Source organism: Rhododendron vialii, chromosome 4a, assembly GCF_030253575.1.
Source record: "Rhododendron vialii isolate Sample 1 chromosome 4a, ASM3025357v1".
NCBI classification, from domain to species: domain Eukaryota; kingdom Viridiplantae; phylum Streptophyta; class Magnoliopsida; order Ericales; family Ericaceae; genus Rhododendron; species Rhododendron vialii.
The window spans coordinates 13,569,972-13,591,961 of record NC_080560.1 but is presented as its reverse complement, the minus strand read 5'-3'; the positions used below and the strand labels follow the sequence as shown (position 1 = coordinate 13,591,961).

The 21,990-nt window shown below is 38.4% G+C and overlaps 2 protein-coding genes across 2 annotated transcripts; one reads left to right on the top strand and one right to left on the bottom strand.

Moving 5' to 3' along the window:
* Window positions 1-2,051: 2,051 nt before the first annotated feature.
* On the bottom strand, window positions 2,052-3,372 carry LOC131322725 (uncharacterized). Its single transcript, XM_058354144.1, has one exon. It carries the CDS (start codon window positions 3,174-3,176, stop codon window positions 2,586-2,588), a length of 591 nt encoding a protein of 196 aa, XP_058210127.1. The 5' UTR covers window positions 3,177-3,372; the 3' UTR covers window positions 2,052-2,585.
* A 9,529-nt stretch (window positions 3,373-12,901) lies between these two features.
* LOC131321703 (uncharacterized) lies at window positions 12,902-21,647 on the top strand. Its single transcript, XM_058352596.1, has 8 exons — window positions 12,902-13,395; window positions 14,678-15,049; window positions 15,293-15,552; window positions 16,804-16,945; window positions 17,125-17,496; window positions 17,911-18,042; window positions 18,856-18,984; window positions 19,074-21,647. Exons 1-8 carry the CDS (start codon window positions 13,243-13,245, stop codon window positions 21,306-21,308), a joined length of 3,795 nt encoding a protein of 1,264 aa, XP_058208579.1. The 5' UTR covers window positions 12,902-13,242; the 3' UTR covers window positions 21,309-21,647.
* The last annotated feature ends 343 nt before the right edge of the window (window positions 21,648-21,990 follow it).

The following is a 21,990-nucleotide window of genomic DNA, read 5'->3' as shown; positions in this document are numbered from 1 at the left end:
ATATGAAAATGGTAACAGTCTACAGGTAACAAAGCATAGGAATAGGAACTAAGTGCAGGGTGTGCCATGTCCAGAGCTGTCTTCCAAAACTAGCAACATCTTTCCAGCAATAATGTCTTTTCTGTGGCATTGGCAAACTGAACAAGTGTTTCACCTGTCTCCCCAACCCAAACAATGAGATTCTGCAATGGGTAAGCAAGGTTATAGTGGCCAAAGTTCACAATAATCTTCAAAAGGAGAAGCAATAGATTCTGATCAAGTAGAAACCCCGAACAAATCAATGGATAAAACAAATGTGGATGGATCCGCCATAAGTAATTCTGGTCAGGCAACCATTCAGGACCATTAGAGTTAACTATGGTTCTTGCTTGGGACTTGGGAGGATCCGCTCATACAATGGGCAGCGGGCACGCATGCCCGATTCAACTGGAGCTATGGGCCCCATGGCATGGTTTTCGCTTAAGTTAGGTACACTGTTTCCAAACTTAATTCGGAACCAGACTCAGCAAAATACTCCAGGGGCCCTTTTGATTGGCAGGATTAGAAATGGAATTGGTTAAAGTCTTATAAAACTTTTCCGGCATTTCATACAAGAATCAGTGGAGGGATAAAGCTCTGTTGGACAACCAGTCCTACAAACCATGGGATATACAACAGCTTGGGGGAGCACTATCGTTAATCCCCACACTACCAATCCCATGAGCAAGGGCTAAAAGTCCTCACGTCGCCAATGCCATGGGATCCTTCATTGCCCCAAAGCCTGACAATTAGACAGCTTAGGGATTTGCATTGGTGCTGCGGTTTTGGTGTTTGGACACAAGAAGGATGAGCAAACAAGTATCCTGAAACTTCCAAGCCAACAATCTAGGTTTCCTCATCATCATTCTCCACCACAACATAACTTCTAATGTCAAGGCTGCTGTTAGATTTGCTACGTCTATTGGCTTAGTACTATCCAAAGAAAGGAGCAAAACGTATAGTTAGGAAGAAGGGGCATAGATAATGAACAATAACCAATTAATAAACTTAAACCAAATCTGCAGCAAGCACCTGGATAGATGTTAACATAGAACTATCAATTAACAAGAGCAAAGCATACATCAGATGCGCCACTGATTACAAAGAAAACAATAGTCCATACGTTTTATTACAACTCTCACCAAAAAGGTAGAGTATAGTGGTTCATGAAATTCCAGCTGATACTACTGATCATTAGTTTTTGCATCTGAGTCAATCTTCCGAATACCTAAAACTACTGGGCTCATCAAGACAATCATAAGAATGAATACAGTTATTACAGTATAACTGTAAAAAAAATGATTGCTTCAACTCTCGGGATTGTTAATCATTTAAGACAAAAATAATATCATCAAATACTATTGGAATGCAAACCTATATATTGAGCTCTACCATTCTGGAGAAAGAACAAGATATTTACCAGGAACAGTAACAAAGATAATTCATTACACAACTTCCTAAGTTCCCTTTGAAGTAAATTCCTTTATGTTAAATTTGGATCAAAAATTCATGGAGGGATTTGTATAGGGGGAAGAAAAAGGTCTGGGAAACACACATTGAACTCATGAAGGAAAATCCCTTTACTGTAACAACGAAATGTATTTTTGGAATTGATTTAATTTAACGGCTTCAGACACAAGTACAACAGAGAGCATTAATTAGATCGACTAATTAATAACCTCATGATAAGTTGATAACAAAGGTAATCAACGCATACATATAGAGTTCACAGAAAGTTATTCATCAATAATTGCAAAAAATATATAGATCACTAACCACATCAATCCAGCAATTATAAGCGAACTAAAACCAATCAAGGTAGTCATCAGAAAATCCACAACTACATAGCTAAAACAATTTCCAAAAAATGCAAAAGAAGAAAAAGGGTGTAAAAATGGATCAATCTATATCGTATCAATCAATTGCACATCGATTTCAAGAGAGAACTACTAACTAGATTTCAAGAGAGATTAAGAGAACTACTAACCAGTTACCGGTAGAGCCCAATGATCATATCAATCCATAACTTTTCGTTTGCATCAAAACCATTCAAGTAGCCATTATAAAATCCACAACCAATATCAAAATAAAAAGTCCAGCAACACAGCTTTAAAACACGACTCCTGACCCAACTGTATCCAAAACAATTCGATACACGTGAGCTCATGAGCATCGATCCGCTTCGAACACAGCTGCCCTCGAATCATGTTTAAAATACATGTCCATATCATTGCTTGTACCAAAACTAAGTTAAAGAATGAAAAAAAAGTACTAGAAACACAACTTTAAACCACAGTCGTATGCAAAGTTATGTTTTAAAGTTGCTATGGTAGCATTACTCAAAAACAACAAGCTACAGAACCAAAAGTCGGAAAAATTATCCTATGCCCTTGGCCACAGCCATGTGGTGCCCAGGCCTTTCCCCGCCACAATGTGCGGTGGGACCCAAGGCAAGGTGTGTGGATCCCACTGCAATATGCAGTGGGAAAGGGCCTGCGGCACCACGTGATGACACGCCAGGGGCATTGAATATTTACTCCAAACGCAGATCATCGGATCCGACCCGATCAACTGGTTTTCGGATCGGGCACGGGGAAGAGCCCGCCCCCAACAGCCCCTCTCGGCGGCGAAAACCCCAGAAACTTCTGCAAGTTCGTCCTAATACTAATCGAGCACAAGAAGTAGAGAAAAGCCATCGAGCAATCCGTCATGTCCTCCCCCTGCAACCCCCTATGACTCATCTTCTGCACCAACCGAATCGGGACAAACGGTATCTTGGCCACCGCCTTCCCCTCGAACAGCGAATTCAGCAATCCGAAGACAACGAAGAGGACGAGCGCGACGACGGCGCCGGACTTGAACTTGAAGAGGGAGAGGTCACGGGAGGACTCCTTGAGGGAGGACTCGACGCGGTCGATTTTCTTGGTCTTGGATTTTTTGAGGAGGGGTTTGGAGGAGGGGTTGGTTGGGGTGTCGGTCTTCATGGTTTCGAGCTTTTTGGAGGCTTTGTCGATGGAGGACTTGAGGGATTTGTAGGAGGTGGTGCGGTAGATGAGGAGCCAGGAGATGGCTTCGCAGAGTAAGGCGGTAAAGAGGGAGATGCAGACGACGGTGAGGCTGTCGGAGTATTTGAAGCCGGTGAAGAGGGAGGAGGCCATTTTGAGAGAGAGAGAGAGAGAGAGGTGATCTGGGAAGAGAGCGAGAGGTTTCTCCGGTGGGATACGAACGGAGACTTTATCGAGGGGGTGTTTGGATGTAGATGTATCCGAAGCCTTACAGGGAAGAGAAAAAGCCTAGGAAACGTACCCACCTTCGTACACAACTCTAGATGATTTTTTTTTTTTTTTCCAATACATTACCAAGGGGTCCAGAGGCCTATGTGGTACTTGAACCTTAGTCACTGTCACTGTTGAGGGAGGGAGATGAGTTACCAAATAAGTCGATAATTCAAGTTCAAGTTCGGCCCAAATCTTAACAATTCGAGTCCTACCTTAAACAAGTCATGCTGAGTTATCTACTAAATGAATCTCAATAATCGAGCCAAACTTTTATCGAACAAGCTAAACGAGCCAAAAACTCGAGCTCTAACTCGGCTCGTTTACTAAATGAGTCTAGCCAAACTTGCGAGCTGCTTGGTTTATTTACAGCCTTACTCTAAGGTTTTTATTTTTTAAGTACTCTCATAATAAATTACATTTAATTCAAAAATAAAAATAATTACTTATTGTATTGGGAGACTTAAAATCCATCCTCAAATTTCATCCAATTTAAGTATTCATCTCGCACTTTTTGAACAGTTATGATTTCATCCCCATTTTAAAATAATCCCAGAACTGCCCTTATATAATACTATATATATATATATATATATATATATATATATAAGATTTTTTGGATGAAATCTTAAAATTTATGGTCCTATCTGTTATTATGGTATATCAAATCCCTTAATGTTATTTCTTTTTTTAATGGTAATTTAGCCATGTTCCGTATAATAATATCAATGGAAAATATGATTTTTTGTTGTTTGGTTGGCTAACTCGAAGATTAAAGAAAACATTCAAAGATATGGTCAACTTATCATTTTATATTCCTAAAAAAAATCAATTCCACAAATACATTCCATGATAAAAAAAAATAAAAATAAAAATAAAAGTAATCAATTATATTTAAATTTGCCAAATCCCACTGAATTAGGAAAATAATCCAATTCAATCCCATTAAATTGGAAAAACAATCCAATCCAATCCCACTAAATTAAGAAAACAATATAATATAATATATGTATATCATAGTGAAAGAGTAAGAAAGATAATTCACACTCTAAGATGATGAAAATATAAGCATAAAAAAAGGGCGGGATGAATTCTTACATGGCATGAATAAAAAGGATAGATATTTAAATATTCCTATTGTATTAGTGGAACACACCCTAAAACAACCGGGAATTCATGAGAGTGCGAGTGCAGAGTAAGGATTGAAAGTACGAGCGAATCCTATTTTAAAGGATTATGTGTCTAGAGTGTTTACGCTAGTGATTAACTTATACATAAATTTTTTTTTGGTTGTCTTTATTCTTTTTTTTTCATTTATTAATTTTACACCAAACTTTACGTGATATGGGTGAGTAAGAACAAGAGAAATCAGAAAAAAGGAAAAAAATTAACTTTTACACAAGTATATTGGGAAATATCCAAAGAAAAGCTCAAAAAGTCAATTTTTGGACTTTTTCTTAAATATTTTTCAAAAATACTTGTTTAAAAGTTATAATTTTTTACTTTTTCGATTCATCTCGTCCTTACTCACCCATATCGCATAAATAATTGGCGTAAAACAAATAAATGCGAAAAAATTTGAATGAGGACAAAACCAAAAAACTGTGGTGCATAAGTTAATCATTAGCGAGAACAAGGAGGGTCGTCCCAAGGGGTGTAGGGCAATCCAGCTCGGCACAACTCTAAATACTCTTACGTGTTATATTAATTCTAGGTTAATTAGGAAAATTTCTATTGAATTAGACCCTGCAATTCCTTTGAGTGAAAAAAAAAAATTCTTAAAATTTCTATCCGTGGGGGTTAAAATCCCCTAAATTTCAAGTTATCAATACCTTATTCTTTAGGTAATTAGGTTGAAGGTATAAAATATCATCTCTTCTTTGGACCTCGCGAGTAGCAATACAAATTTATAAAATAAATAAAATATACTCTAGTAATTTTTATTACGCTCTCTGTCCCCATTCTTTTATCCCTCATCTTATCCCAACCGGATAAAAAAGTAATTATAACTATTAATTGGTAATACTTTTTTTATGCGATATGAATCTTATTTGATAGATCTTAATGAGTTCTTTTAAACGATACTCTTAAAATCACCTACAAGATTAAAAATTGCAAGATATACTCAATTGAAAAATGTCATAGACTCCCAAAAAAAAGTAAAGAATTAGAACGGAGGAAGTATTAATATAAAAATACACGCCCTTACTAAATGTAATTCCAATCGTTAGATATAAATGAATCTACATGGATCAAATCACCTCAGAGTCTCAGACTCATTCAAACAAAATTGTGTTTTAAGCTCTGTTGAGGGACGAACCTATAATTGTATGGGTGTAGAAATTTATTGTCCAACAAATGTACACATGTTTCGTGGCCCAACCGTAGTCTTCGAATCAAAGTCTTTCATTTTGTAAAAGATATATACTATTTTTTTTATGATTTTTTTGGTAATCATATGTTAAATAGAATACATTAAACTCTTGATCGGTCCCTTCAAGTTTTTGGTTTATGATTTATAGTCCATAATTTTGAATCTAAATTTGGAAATTAATTAAGCACTTAATAATATTCAATTATATAAGTTGATCTTTTACAAAAATAGTGTAAGACTCCAACTTTATATATAGATTATAGGCACTCCACTTTTTGTTCCCATCAGATGACGACTTCGGGTTGGTGTTGTTCAGTGAGTGCACACCTCCGAGCCATCGGATCTCAATCCGACGGCTTGGATCTCATTTAGGTAACCAACGATCGAAAGCCGTTCTTTGCCAAGATGAGATCTGAACCGTCGGATGCATGATCCGACAGCTCGGAAGTGTGCAGCACGGTACTGCGTACACCCCTACACATCACCATCCCCCAATTCATTAGATGAAGTTTCTAATTTATCCTTCCTTCTTAACCACCCAAAACCAACCCCTCTCTCTCGCTCAACCCCCAAAACTAGCAATCAAACTTCAAATCACTGAACCAACACCGACCTCACACCCACCCCCCCCCCCCCCCCCCCCGTCTCTCTCTTTGACAAATCCACCCCCTCCGATCAAACCTCTCTCTCTCCCCTCTATGTTCAAGTTATCTGTCCCATCAACACTCCAAAAACAATGACCCACCCACCAAATTCATCTGCCCCATATTCGACTCCTTAATGTTTAACCCGATTGTCATTTCTTAGGGTCAAACCTTCGAGAGAACATTCGTACAAGCCTGCCGCAACCTAGGGTTCTCTCCTTCACTCCTTGGTGGTTCAAAACCCGATTTCACAATCGGAACCCCCAATTCCGCCCTCAAATCCATGATCCTCAAGTGGTGCGATAACTGCGGTACCCAACACCCCACCGCACCCGATCACACCTCCCTCCAAAATGCCATCCTTAAAATCATGGAGTCTTTAGAGAAGAAGATGATAGGGAGGGCGAGGTCAACTTTTTTCTTCTTTTTTTTTTATCTAGTTGAGATCGGCCTTGGTTCATAGGATTTTTGATAACTGTGGAGAGAGAGAGAGAGAGAGAGAGAGAGAGAGAGAGAGAGAGAGAGTTAGTTTTGGGGGTTAAAGTGGAAGAATAAATTAGAAACTTCACGTAATAAGAACAAAAAGTGAAGTGTCTTGTGTACAAAGTCGAAGCTCCAAAATCAACAACCAATAAACAACGCTAATAGCTTGTGTGTAATTCAAAGTGGACCCACACAGTACGTTTTTACATTTACAGTGCAGGAGATTTCTATACTCATAATAGGATCTCGAACAGGTGTACATTGTGCATAAATAACCACACAAAAAAAAGAGAGATGAGAAATTGCACTTCTGTTTAACTTAAGTATACTGTCACGTTCCCTCTAAAGTTTTGTAAAATAAAAAATGTAACTGAGGGCTCAGTTTTATATATATATATATATAGTGCGCCTCGTATGTCCAAAGGTAAAGATCATCCAAGATCGATTCCCTACGTGAAGACAAATCAAACTTAAACAATTGCTAGTATTTTGGCTCAATAAATTTATTCTATTTTTTTTTTTATAAATAGTAATCAAGGTGTTATGGTTGCCAGGGTAACAGGTGATGTTATAGATCTAAGAAACAGTACATCAAGAGAAAACTCTATCCCTAAACAAGAGATCAAGAAACCAAATAGGAGGAGACTCAGGCTCTGTTTGTTTGGGCGTAAAATGTTTTATCTATTTTTCGGTATTTGGTTGTGTAAAAAATGAAGAAAATATTTTATATGTAAAATATTTTTCATTAATTGGATAAAAATGACTGACTCTTAAATCTTCCACAAGTTATTTTTCGAAATGAACTCACTGCCTTCTACTGCAATTTTCATTGCTCAGTTTCCTCGATTATCAATCCTGACCCACGTTCAATTCCAATATTCGCAAATCTTTCCACCGTTTAAGCCTCCTTCTCTCTCTATACACTATTTTGTCGATTTCTGAAAATATTTTTCAAGTGCCAACCAAACACCAGGAAATAAAAGTTTGAACTTTGTTTTCTGAAAAAATATTTTACATTGTAAAACATTTTACATCGAAACAAATGGAGCCTCAGTTTAAAGAAGACTACACCCAATTTCAACTAAACCCATCGCTCCAAATAGACAGAGCATTGCAGAAAACAACCGAAAATACCCACACAGGGTGATAGAAGCCCCACAAACAAGGAGAAATCCCACATAGGGGACACCAAAGAAAAGAACCAGAAAAAAGAGAAAAACCGATAACAGAATCGGACGAAATTCGCCATACCGGAGCAGACTTCATCCACCCACCTAGATCTCCCAATCCGGCGGGAGGAGGATGCCTCCGGCAACCACGACCTACAAGCCACTACAGTCAATGAAATCATTGACCAAGACATATCAAACATAATTTTCTTAAAACAAATAATTCAATAGGAAAATGGAATGCCTTTCTAACTTCTTATTCAATAAATCCGGAGCCCTCCGTTGGAAAAAAAAACAGCTTTCGGATTATCCATGTGGATTAAGTAGGATCTCATCATGTACAGAAAAGCAATATCCATAGAAGGTAGATAGAGTTCTATGCAGGGAACAAAACTCTCCATAACTGGAGAGTAACAAGAAACAAAAGAAAATAAAAACAAAAAAATAAACCTCCGGTCACTGGGTAGTATGTAGCCAGAGCCACCGCCTTGGACCTGGCCACTTATTTGCAAATATAACTATAGCCTTGGCAAGAGAAGGAATGAAATTATGTACGGTTGAATACAATAGTTGAAATTTTCTTGAAATTGATTTAAAAGTATTCATATTTCTTGAATTTTTCATAGTCTTGCACCACCATGTACCACTATCATCTCCTCCACACCACCGCAATAGTTGCTGCCAACACCACTACAACCACTCTCACCGTCAACACCAAACATTATTGTCATCTACATATCACAATATATAGTTGCTTGATTGTGGTGGTGAAGGTAAAAGTCGAAGTGCTAGAAGTAGTGTGGTGGTATCACACTACACTAAAACGGTCAAACCACTACTACCATTGCACAACACCACATCTCATTGCTTCTACGGTAGAAGTTCTACCACCACCACACCATTTGCCATCATTGTTCATGTCACTATATGTCTCCGTAGCTTTATGAATTGTACCACCATCGCTACGTCACCATCGCAACTCCCATGCCACCTTTAAAGGCTTATTAAGGGCGAGTTCTCCTAAACTTATCTTAAATTAAGTTGGTTGTCTTTATTTGAATCTGTTTTTGCATTTGTTAGTTTTGCGTTCAACTTTTGTGAATTGATTGATTCGTCTCGAAGAGAGGAATCAGAAAAGTAATTTTGTTTTTTACTTTTACCCAAGTATTTTGGAAAATAACCACTTTTTAGCAGAATAGGTCAACTTTGAAGACCATTTTCTTTGGTAGCAAAAACTTAAGTTAAATTCATAAGAACACAACCTAATTGTGTCACTCAGTTTTAAATTTTTATGCAATTTTAGCAAATTAGCATATAAACTGAATGTAAACAGCCAAAAAAAAAAAAGTATTTTGGCAACCTACTCTAATATAATATAACCTGATTTTGGCAACCAAATACCGGAATAAGAATAGTATTTAGTAGTTAACTGCCAAAAAAAAAAAAAAGTATTTAGGCTATGTTTATTTCGATGTAAAGTGTTTTACAATGTAAAATATTTTTTCAAAAAACAAACTTCAAACTTTTATTTTCCGGTATTTGGTTGGCACTTGAAAATATTTTCAGAAATCAACAAAATAGTGTACGTAGAGAGAGGGGGAGGGGTTAAACGGTGGAGAGATATAAGAATATTGGCATTGAACGTGGATCTGGACTGACGATCGAGAAAATTGAGAATTGTAGTAGAAGGCAGCGGGTTCATTTTGGAAAATAACTTACGGAAGTTTTAAGGGTAAGTCATTTTCATCCAATTAATGGATGTAAAATATTTTTTTCATTTTTTATACAATCAAACACCGAAAAATAGATAAAACATTTTACACCCAAACAAACGGAGCCTTGGTTGACTGGAACTTTGAATTCAATTATCTTATATTATTGAATTACCAATCCATTCAATTATTTTATAATATATATGGTAAGTTTATTCACACAGGCAATAACAAGTCACATGGGTGGATGAATCAAGGATTCAAGGGGTCCGCATAGGCCTCGACTCCAGCCAAAAAAAAAATCAGTATTTCTTTTACTATGATTTTTGCCACGTACTTGAGAAGGCATAAAAAATTCTCTGTCCCTGATAAAAATATGCAAAACAATTTTACTCTTAGTATAATTTTTGCACATGGTTGTTCACTGTTGCATTTTAATATCACAAGTAGGGCCGTAAACGAACAGAGCAGTTTGCGAGTTCGGTTCATTTAGTAAACGAACAGAGCTCGAGTTCGTGTTTTCGGCTCGTTTAGTAAATGCTCGTTCGACAGAAACTCGGCTCGATTAAAGAGGCTCATTTAGTAAATGACTGAGCTCGATTTGTTAAGGGGCTCAACTCGTTAAAGCTCGAGCTCAAGTTTTTGGCTCGTTTGGTAAACGGGCCAAACTCGAAGTCGACAAAGCTCGACTCGGCTCATTTAAAACAGCCCTAGTCCACGAGTCATGCGTACATGCTATGAACGATTTGTTAACAAGTTCTATGATACTTTAAAGGAACAAAACTTAATTTTCACACATCGCATACCTAATTTTTTCCCTAATTGGCCCGTTGGTTTAAATTAATGCAAATCATGGCTTTGCCCACAAGCCGAATTGTGTAAAAACTTTAATGAATTTATTCATCTTTGTGTCCTCATTTCATGTTTAGTTTTTTTCAGTTTTAAAATGTACATTGAAGACCTTTTTCTTTGGTAGCAATAAGGCTTGTTAAGTTTGATTGATTTTAGTGAACCATCGCCGTAGGGCTACAAGCGAGTTGAGTCGAGCTTTGTTGTATTCGAGTGCAGCTTAATTGTTCGAATCAAGCTCGATTCATTTACTAAATGAGCCAAACTAAACTTTGCAATGTTAAGCTCAGCTTGTTTATTAAACAGTCCAAAACTTGAGCTTGATTTCAGCTCGATTGAAAATTACTAACCAAGTCGAGTCGAGTCCTAATGAACCGAGTCTCAAGCTGTTCGCGAGTAATTCGATTTGTTTGCAGCCCTAAGGCCAAGATCGACTTTGTTCATTTTGGGTCTCAAAATTTTTGAACATAATTTTTAATAAATTTTCTCTATCTCTTCATTCATTATGAGTGCTGCTAAATACAATTGCGAATTTACTACATGTAGCCAATTCATAATAAGAAATTTTTGAATTCCCCTTTATGAATTGGCTACATGTAGTAAATTCGCAGCTGTATTTAGCCAGACCCTTCATTATTTTCAAAAACCTTTTGCAAAATCCAAACCCAACACGACACCGTGCCAAAGTACAATAGTACATTCCTATGAGAAAAAAAGAGAGAATATATAAGAGCATCCTCATGTACCTCTTTACTTTCCTTTTCAAATTAAATTAAAGAGCCAAAATAGGAAAAAAAATCCCAAACCCCCCCAACATCAGCCTCTCTTTCTCCCTCTCTACTTTGAAAAAACTCTAATTTTGATATAGTAAGAGCATCTCCAACCCTTGACTTCAAATTAGGGATGTCAATTTTTTTTGAAGGCTGATATGACATTTTGGCTTCTCCAATTTGACATCAAAGCCTTCCTTTCCAACCCTTATGCCGAATTCTATTTATTTGACATCAAACTATCCCTCTCCAACCCTTAATGTCAAAATCCAAACAATCATTTTCGAAATTTGGCAGGCAAGAAGTGGGTAGTCAAAGTTGGCATGCTTCCTCCCCCTTTCATCCATGTCAAATGCCACGTAGGATTTGGCCTAATAGAAGGCATCTGGATTGGAAGGTGAATTGATGCCAAAAATTACCGTTGTACTGTCCACGTCATATTTGACATCTCCTATTGGAGATGCTCTAACTTGTTTATTCCCACGAGTCACTATTCATTAAGTCATTCATTATTTTAGTAAGCTTCCAAATGGATAAGCGGTGATGTTTCTTTGTTAAACGCTGCTAATGACACAGATAATTGCACACAGATTGTACATAGATTTTGTTGCAGGGTCTACCACGGATCTCACACAAATGATCCGAACCATTCATTAAATGTAAAAACATTTTTACAAGGGTCTCCGCAAAAAATCAGATCAATTCGATATTTATAGGTGTTCGATCTAATCATCTAATTTTTCATTTAGATTTTCGGATAATGAAAAGTTAGATGATTGGATCAACCACCTATAAGTATTAGATTGAGCTGATTTGTTGTAAAGACCATTGAAAAAATATTTTACATTTAATAAACAGTTTGAATTATTTGTGTAGACCCGTGATGAGCCCCACAATAAACAATAATTCTACAACCATATCCTTTTTACACACCCAAATACACACCCATACACACAAGTGTGTGGGCCCCACACACACTAGAGTGTCTAGTGTGTGTAGAGCCCACACACTTGTGTGTGTGGGTGTGCATTTGGATGTGTAAAAAAAGTGTGGTCCTAGAACTACTCCACGATAAAACTTGTGCACAATTTTTTCTGTATAGACAGACTTACTATTCAAAACAGAAAGCTGAAGATGATGAAGTCACGAAGACGAGAGGGAGAGATTTCAGTGGGAAGGCATTTGGTAAAAAAATAAAAATAAAAAAATTTATCAGAGCTTTTGGTATCTCAGTGTATTGCTTTTGAAGCCCAGAGAGGAGGGGGGTTTGCTTGTTTTGCTTCCAACGTTCTGGTTTTGCCTTTTCTTTTTCCATCCGGTTCTGGTTTTGTTGGTTTGGAAATTTTTTGGGGTTGAAGTTTTTTTTTAAATTATGAATATTTAATTGAGTAAAAATTAAGCGTAAAAAGTCTTATACAGTATACATTTTAAAAGTGAATAACTAAAATAATAATGTGATTTTTAAGGTGTAATTTGGTTTAAAATGTGGAAAGGGTGATGCGGATGGTGTAATATACGTGAGTGTGTATTTAACTTTTGCAATCCGTAAATGGTAATGTAACAGTAGCTCCTCCTTTTAACCGTGCGGCGTGCGCCAACGCAGGAGGGTGTTTTCTGGCTTTCACAGCCTCCAAATCCCATCTCTCTCTCTCTCTCTACATATACACCAAATCTCATCACCGAAAATCTCTACGTCCTCTCTCTACCCCTCTCGCATCTCTCTAAATTCTCCACCGATCCACACCAAATCCACCGTGACTCGGATACCCACCAATACACCAATCCGTATCGATCCAATTTCCGATAGCTTGATGCAATTGCATATCTGGGTATATCTGTAACTTGCAAAACTGATTGGGTTTTGATCCCTTTTTTTTTTGTGACGGTACAATTCAGATGGGTGGTAACGGATGTAATAAAAGAATGAATCGGTATTATTAGTTTGAAGATGCCAGGGTTAGCGCAAACAAACAATGAAAGTCAATTCAGTAATGGTGCCGCGGCGGCGTCGTTTTACTCGTTACCGTGCTCAAACGGATCAGTTGCCAATGGGTTCTGGTCAAGGCATCGCAATGATGTCAGCTACAATCAGCTACAGAAGGTATACAACTTTTAATTGAGTGCATAGTTAGATAATTACTTTTGTAATTGTTTTTGAGAAATTGGGTATTGCAGTTTTGATCATTATGTGGTGTTGTGTCTTTATTGGATTGTGATGAGTTCAATTTGGATCTTGTAGTGTGTAGAATCTAGTGATATGGAAGGATTTAGATTCGCTAAATTAAGTGAACTGGTCGCCCTGGACAGAACTTAATGGAAAAATAGGATTCATATAGCTGACCCCAATTGATTAGGACACAAGACTCGGTTGGGTTTGGTTTAGTGTGTATAATCTGGTCATGGTGTTCTTTTTGGGATTCTAGTGTGGGGTGGGGTGTGATTGTTAGCTGGTTGTCTTGTTCTGATTGGATGTGGAGTCTGTGATTGATTAGAATTTGGATCCAGTTTTACATTCGGTGGTGTTAGTTGTTAATTGGGGTTGCAAGTGAAAACGGGTTGCCTAGTCGGTTACCCATTTTGTGATTCGTTTACCCTGTAGGAACTTCGGGACTTCGATCCTATGGCGGTTTTGGTGTCTTGGGTATTTCTGGAAGTTGTGGTTGAGTTTCTTCCTGCTTGAAGAGGCACAAAGGTAGGGAAGAGAAGAAGAAGCATTTGGAAAACTGTTACTCTTTGGTTGATGTGGCTAATCGGGCTAGAAAGGAACCATTGTTGTTTCGAAGGCCCAGTAAGTCCAATGTACAGGCTTTAGGAGCTTTTAGGTTAGTAGTTTGTATAGTTGGGAGTCAGGGGATTGCAATGCTTTCCTTGATCAATCACTTGTTTTGGACTCTTTTTTCCACACATAGCATTACCTTAATGTCTTAGCCAATTAATTACTTTTTTCCACACATGGCTTTGAAGTTTGAACTGTTAATTGAGGCTAGAAGTTCAAGTTTATTTTATTCCACTTCTGCTATGAAGAAAGTGAGATATGAACTGGTAATGGACTTACAGTAAGTGAGGTTTTACGTGAGAGTGAACCTCACTGTGTTTTTGTATATATTCTGCTACGCGTCTTCTTCAATACTGCGTGAGGGAAACGGTTACATACTTACAAGTTTTAATTAGGGTCTAAAGTTTTCTTATTGTAGTAACCAGATGAATCCAATCTTTTTTCCGGAATTTAGGGTGTGCAATAACGATAAAACGACAAAACTATAAAGTTACATATCCTTGGGGATGCAGGTTAGGAGTTAATGCGGTGTGTTTCAATACCTGTTTTGGTTTAGCTTGTAAAGATGTGTGTATTCTTGACCAATGTGCTGTCTACTTGCATGCAGTTTTGGGGTGACTTGTCAGCACAAGCACGGCATGAGCTCCTGAGGATTGACAAACAAACCCTCTTCGAGCAAGCCCGTAAAAATACGTACTGCTCGAGATGCAATGGGTTGCTGCTTGAAGGTTTTTTGCAGATTGTCATGCATGGAAAGTCTTTGCAGCAGGAGGGAGCAGTTGGGTCCCTTCTTTGTAACGGGCAAGGAGCCTTGAAAAATCAAGATGGTGATGGTGATTTGGGTATGACTACGGCATGCCAAGAGGAAGTTCAAGATCCATCAGTTCACCCTTGGGGAGGTTTGACCACGACTAGAGACGGGACACTGACACTTTTGGACTGCTATTTGCATTCCAAGTCTCTGAAGGGACTCCAGATTGTACGTTGCACCCTCGCATGATACATCCCCGTGATTAGTATTCTTATTTCCTTTTTGTTTTTTCAAACCGACTGGGCTAGCTTAGTTGGCTAGAGTCTCTGTTCCTCACTGCAAAGTCAAAGGTTCGATTATTGCAACAGGCAACATCCCTCTCCCTAGGTTACGGCGTCCAATGTACACAAAAAAACATATTCCTTTCTTGTTCTTTTCCATTTTCTGATAACTCTGTTTCTGTTTGATCAGGTTTTTGACAGTGCACGGGCGAGGGAACGGGAGCGAGAATTGCTTTATCCTGATGCCTGTGGTGGAGGAGGTCGAGGTTGGATCAGTCAAGGAATGATGGGTTATGGAAGAGGGCATGGAACAAGGGAAACATGCGCTCTGCACACTGCCAGACTGTCTGTTGATACATTGGTGGATTTTTGGTCAGCACTTGGAGAAGAAACTCGACAATCTCTTCTAAGGATGAAGGAAGAGGATTTTATAGAAAGGCTCATGTACCGGTGTGTGTTTGGCTATCTTCTTCATATTATCATCCTTCATTTTTATAGCTGATATTATTTTCAAGTTGGTGGAGTTACTGGGAGCGCTATGATGTATATTCTATACAGAAATAGCAAAGAAGATGACATTGACTCAACTTCAAATGATGGGCACTTTAGATCATCTTCATTTTGTTTTTCTGTTTTGAAGGAAAAAGTCATTGACGTAACTGGCCTTGTAAAGTTGAAGTTTAAACCACTTCTTGATGTTCTACTCACAATAATGCAAGTCAATCAAGGAAAGGATACTCTTGATGGAACAGCAGAAAATGTAGTTAGACAAACAGCTTGGAAGTGGATGGCATTGTGTCAGATTGTATTAAGCGAATGACATTGATTTACTATTAAATTTAATGACACTGTTGACTTTGGTACGATTATATACCCTCTTCAAAGAAGGAGAAAATTTGTCAGCTGCACCCACATTACCATTTCATAGTAATCTGAATTAGAAACTGATGTGTTTTATCAACAATTTGTTGAGTTAAGCGGAAATAAGGTTATTTTTTTCTCTAAGTGGGCCTGGGGATGGTTGGCACCTTAGCAGTATTTACAAAGGCAATATTCTATGAGGTTTCAAATACACAAAGTTCTCTTCCTGCTGGATTTTGCTAAGATGGTGTTTCCTGAGCATTGTGTCCCAAGAGTCATCATGCACCCAAAACTTCAAAATGAATGTACAATGTTGAGGTCCAATAACAAACAGACGTTTTCTTTGGGAAGTTAAAAGTTTCGATTCTTTAGGCCTGAAGAAGCAGAATCCATTGAGCTTATGGAGTTACTGGGTGTAGCAGGACACATCTTAAGGAAAGAGTAGTATCTTCTCTATGTCAGAAAATCTAGATTACAACAAGGGCTAGTTTAAGTCAAGAGTAGTGACACATCAGATTTGAGATATATGCACTATCAGCACCCAATACGAAGGCTGACAATTAACAGAGAGAGTGAGATCATTATTTGGGCATCGACTGATACAGACAGCTGATACAAATTCCCTTTTGCAGTTGACTGTTTAAGGCTTGACCTTTGAAGTTCTTATCGTTCTTATACTCGCTGGGAGTATTTTAATTTTGCCCTTAAGATCACCTGTGTTCTTATCCACGTGCTTTTGATGCATCATGCATGATTGGAAACCTGCCTTTTAGTTTGATGAGATCTCATGGTCATCATGGACTGTTCTATTTTCATTAAAAATTAATGCTTGTGTCACAGGTTTGATAGCAAGAGGTTTTGTAGAGATTGCAGAAGAAATGTTATTCGGGAGTTCAAGGAACTAAAGGAGCTAAAGCGCATGCGAAGGGAACCTCGCTGCACCAGTTGGTTTTGTGTAGCAGATACAGCCTTCCAATATGAGGTTTGTCTCAACCATGGCTTATAAGTGTATTTATACTAGTACATTGGTGGATCATATGTTTTGATTTAGACTTCCTTCTTATATTCCGTTAAACATAGTAAAGCACAACTATGAACAATGACAGTTTTAACTTATATAAAATGCTGCATTTTGAATTTATGAGTTCTTCAATATCTCAGGTGTCTCATGACACAGTCCAAGCTGATTGGCACCAAACCTTCAAGGACAATGTTGCAAAATTTCATTACTTCGAATGGGCTGTAGGAACTGGAGAAGGAAAATCGGATATTCTAGAGTTTGAAAATGTTGGCACGACTGGAAGGGTTCAAGTGGATGGTCTAGACCTAGGTGGCTTGAATGCTTGCTACATCACTTTAAGGGCTTGGAAAATAGATGGCCGTTGTACTGAACTTTGTGTGAAAGCTCATGCATTGAAGGGTCAACAATGTGTACATTGTAGGCTTGTAGTTGGTGATGGCTTTGTAACTATTAGTAGAGGGGAAAGCATCAGAAGGTTCTTTGAGCATGCTGAAGAGGCTGAGGAAGAAGAGGTAATCAATTTTCGCAAAAAGCGTACTATGTCTTGTGAGTTTAAAAGTCATTGGTATGATCACAAGCATATGGATATTTTTGTCTTGATCTTTTGTTGAGAGCAAGAATAATGAACTTGCTTCCTCTTTAATAGCTTAAGTTGTTTGGTTAGCAAAAAAAAGAAGCTCAAGTTGTTAGATGAGTTGGTGGTTAAACCATAGCAGGCAATTGATGATGTGTTCTAATCGTACTGCATACCTGATAATTATTCTATTTGCACGTGTTTAGCCCGCTTACGAAGGAAAGTCCGGCTACACTTGATGTTGAGAATAAAAATATTTCAGTTTCCCTTTTTCTAGTAGCTTACGCCTTTTAATGAGTTGGTGGTAAATAATCTGATATTATTCTTTCAATATGCTGATATTAATTTTCAGGATGATGATTCCATGGACAAAGACGGAAATGATATGGATGGAGAATGCTCCCGTCCCCAAAAACATGCGAAGAGTCCTGAACTTGCTCGAGAATTTCTTCTAGATGCTGCAACTGTTATTTTCAAGGAACAGGTACGCTCCTGACAATTGTCATGCTTTGCTTAAACATTCATTGTATTTCAGTGTTGATGCCCCATCCCAACTTTTCAATTATCTTTTCTTCAGTTTCCTCTCTAGCCTCCCTAGGCCTAAGTGTTTTCAATTTAAGGGCTTAAGGGGGTGGAAAAGAAAAGGAAGGGAAGATAAAGTGAAAGAGGGAGGGAAATTATAATGAACTTTCATACCGAACTTTCTCAACTACCAATCCTCTCCCTCCATTCAACACCTACCAAAAATCGAATGAGATTACACAAGCCCTTTACTAATATCCGATTGAGCTTTCTAGGGCCTTTAAAAAATGTTTTGAAAATAATGAACGGCTCAGATCATTTATGTGAGACCCCGAGGTGGGTCCCACTCTCTCTCTCTCTCTCTCTCAAATGGCAATTTTGCCAAAAATCCTACCCTATATGGCGTAGATTTTGGCATTTGCCAAATTTGGGAGGAAAGGAAAATGAGTTCACGGGTGTGGCACCCAATTTGCCAAATTTTGTGCCATTTTATGGCAGTAGCATGAAAATTTTCCATTTGAACACCCCAGTGCTGTTTCTCTAAGAAAAGAACAACAGAAAAACCTCCTCACCGAACCACATGTTTATCAATTAAATATTTTGGCTTATAAAAGGAATCAGTTAAATCTTTCGATGATCCCGGTAGTGAAATAAAGTCTTGTTGAAGAGGATGACCTTCTTCGCTCTAGTAGATTTTGGCCTATATGTATGTGGCTTTTGTTCAGGCACATTTGTGTAATTAGCCGATAACCATTGTCTTGTCAACTATTTTCAGGTTGAAAAGGCTTTCAGAGAAGGAACTGCAAGACAAAATTCTCACAGCATTTTTGTGTGTCTTGCGCTAAAACTGCTTGAAGAACGCGTTCATGTGGCATGTAAAGAAATTATAACATTAGAAAAACAGGTAAAATCATAGGTGTTGTATTTTAAGATAGTCTCAGACTCCAGCACGAGGAAGGAGAATTCTGACTCTCTATCTGGTCTGTTCTGCAGATCAAACTTCTTGAAGAAGAAGAAAAGGAAAAGCGTGAAGAAGAAGAACGCAAAGAGAGAAGACGAACAAAAGAAAGAGAGAAAAAGCTCCGAAGGAAGGAGAGATTGAGGGGCAAGGAGATAGACAGGGAGAAGAAATCTTCTGAATCATACCAAAGTCCAGTTGTTGCTGATGTTCCAAGGGAGGAAATTTCCCCCACTGTTGATGAGCAGCCAAATTTCTTCAACGACAGGGACCCGATATGTGAAACAGGTGATATTCCATCCCCTTATGCTCAAGAAGAGCAGCTTTCAAATGAGTCTATCATGTTATACGCGGAAAATCATTCAGATGACATTCCGGATGGGGAATTTTTGAATTCGAATGAGGAGAATGGTTCATTTGCAAATGATCACACAACAGTATTTCATCGAAAGCCAAAAATTCGGAAAGGGTTTCAACCGGATCCAACCTTGAAATGGTTGGACAGGAGGCAATTTGCAGTTGTTTCAGAAAGCGGGGGAATGGTTAGTAAATCTGAGCATAGACATCATGGTGATAATTTTGACTTTTCGTCAAAGAGTGGCTATGGAATGAATAAACAGTCAAGGTGTAGTGATTCCACAAAATCAATCAGAAATGGAGGCCCCAAGTTTGGTGAGAGGTCTCGCTGTGCCAACGGCCGGATGAGTGATAGATGCGACTTCCGTGCTTGTAGCTGTGACCAACACAATGATTACAAAGCAAAGGTGGAGCCAAATGCTTCAATGAGAGTACGTCGGGAGCCCAAGTCAGTTAGTCAGTTGGAATCTGTGTCTGATTTATCCAAGCCGTATTATCGTGGTAGCATTAACAAGTATAATCAAATTGACTATAACCGTGAGCATTGTGGGAGGCCTAAAACCAAGAATGGCACGGGGAAGAATCCTTTTGTTAGGGATTTGCATTATGCAAAGAAGGTTTGGGAGCCCTTGGATTCACAGAGGAAGTATCCCCGCAGCAACTCAGACACTGATGTTACATTGCGTTCATCCAGTGCCATTTGCTCTGATGATGTCACTGAAAAACTGGATGAAACCAGCCATAACCAGAAAAACTCGAAGGAACCAAGAAAAAATTCCCAGAATGGATTTTATTTAGAAGCAAAGGCTCCTCACAACTCAGATGAAACAGTCGATGAGGAAATTGAATTATGTTCTGTTACAAATTCTCCCTTACGTGGAACATGCGATCCATCTATGAGCACTTCCAATTCTGACAACTGTTCATCGTGTCTTAGTGAGGGAGACAGCAATATAACCTCATCAAATTCTCCCAATGCGGAATCCATGTCCTTGTCAGATTCAGAAGATGGAAGAGAAACGTCAGTATGCAGTGAAAATAATGTCACTGAATCTCATAAATCTGAAATGGAGAGGAAACAAATGGCAGAGGAGGAAGGGCAAGCTTTAAGAAGCGGGACATCATCTGTGTATATGCCACAAAATGGAAAAAGTGATTTTCCTCTGAATTTTCCCAAAAAAGCATCAGAGAATCTTGAGAATGGAAGAACAAATGTCGGTGTGTATTCACAACATCATCACGTGGTGATTCCACCAATGCATAACCAGGGTGGCATACCCTTTCCTGTATTTCAAGCTCCTTCAACAATGGGTTACTTCCATCAGAGTCCAGTTTCTTGGGCAGCAGCTCCAGCTAACGGATTTATGCCCTTCCCCCACCCCAACCACCACTACGTACTTTCCCACCCTTTTGGATACGGTTTAAACGGGAATTCACCCTTCATGCAGTATGATTCTCTGCAGCATTTTGCTGCTCCACTGCTTAACCCATGCCCGGTGCCGATTTACCGGCCAGTTGTTAGAACAAATGGCACAAACTCAAAGGATCAAACCAAGATTTCTAAACCTGGTGGGGTCCAAGATTCGTCTAATGAACCTAAAATTGGAAGGGCAGTTCCAGCAGGACAGAGTCCGGTGGAAGAAATTCCTATTGGGGATGGAGGGCAAAATGGGAACTCAGAAAAATCCCACAAAGGAAATTCAGGATTTTCCCTCTTCCATTTTGGTGGTCCTGTAGCTCTTTCAACTGGTAAATCGAATTCTGTGCCTCCTAAAGATGGAATTGTTGGGAGTCGATCTTCGGATTTGGCAGTGGAACATGTTCAGGATGATCGTGCTTGCGATGAGAAAGATGCTGTTGAGGAATACAACTTGTTTGCAGCAAGTAATGGGATAAAGTTTTCGTTCTTCTGATGTGGTATTTAAGCCGCCTCTCCTTTTCTTGTTAAGGGAAAAGTTTGAGTAATTTGTAATTCGGAACACAATAATGTTTCTCTTAGAAAATTTTCACAGTATCTTATGGCTTTGTGATTTGTTATATTTTATTCAGTTTGTCTCAATGTTCCTCCTAATTTACAGAGAGGAAAGAGGCTGAGAGAGTGTCATAATGTTTGAAGGTTTTCTGTATGAGGTGAGTCTTTCTAGTTAATGGAGCAGAATATATTTTTCATGCTTCATCCAGATAATTTGAATTGAAAGTTTTCACGGTAACTTGTTGAAATGCAGTTTTGTTTGTTTTCTTGATTTCTGATATACCTCATGTTCAAATGATTGGAGTATTATTTTGTTAACATAAGTGATGTCGCATTTCTTTCGCCTTGGCTGAATCACACCCACATCAGATGAGATGACATAAACCATTTACTCCATTTCTTCCGGGAAACAATTTATATACCGTTGAAGAGGGAACCTTCATGAGAAAGAAGATGCTTGTTTTTCTGATAATATTGAGTGTGAAATACTGGGTTTTATACATTCACCCAGAAAACGATGCAGGTCCTGCTAAAGAATTAGGTGCAGATTGCCTTTGACCTTACAATGATCATCGGCGCTTCGGTGCACCTATGCTTATATGGGCATGTAGCTGTACATAGCG

Bases quoted from the DNA above. Each gene is read 5' to 3' on its own strand.
- LOC131321703 (XM_058352596.1), top strand. From the start codon at position 13,243: ATGCCAGGGTTAGCGCAAACAAACAATGAAAGTCAATTCAGTAATGGT. The intron at 15,553-16,803 runs GTGTGTGTTTGG...CTTGTGTCACAG, and splicing joins ATAGAAAGGCTCATGTACCG to GTTTGATAGCAAGAGGTTTT. The intron at 18,043-18,855 runs GTACGCTCCTGA...AACTATTTTCAG, and splicing joins CTGTTATTTTCAAGGAACAG to GTTGAAAAGGCTTTCAGAGA.
- LOC131322725 (XM_058354144.1), bottom strand. From the start codon at position 3,176: ATGGCCTCCTCCCTCTTCACCGGCTTCAAATACTCCGACAGCCTCACC.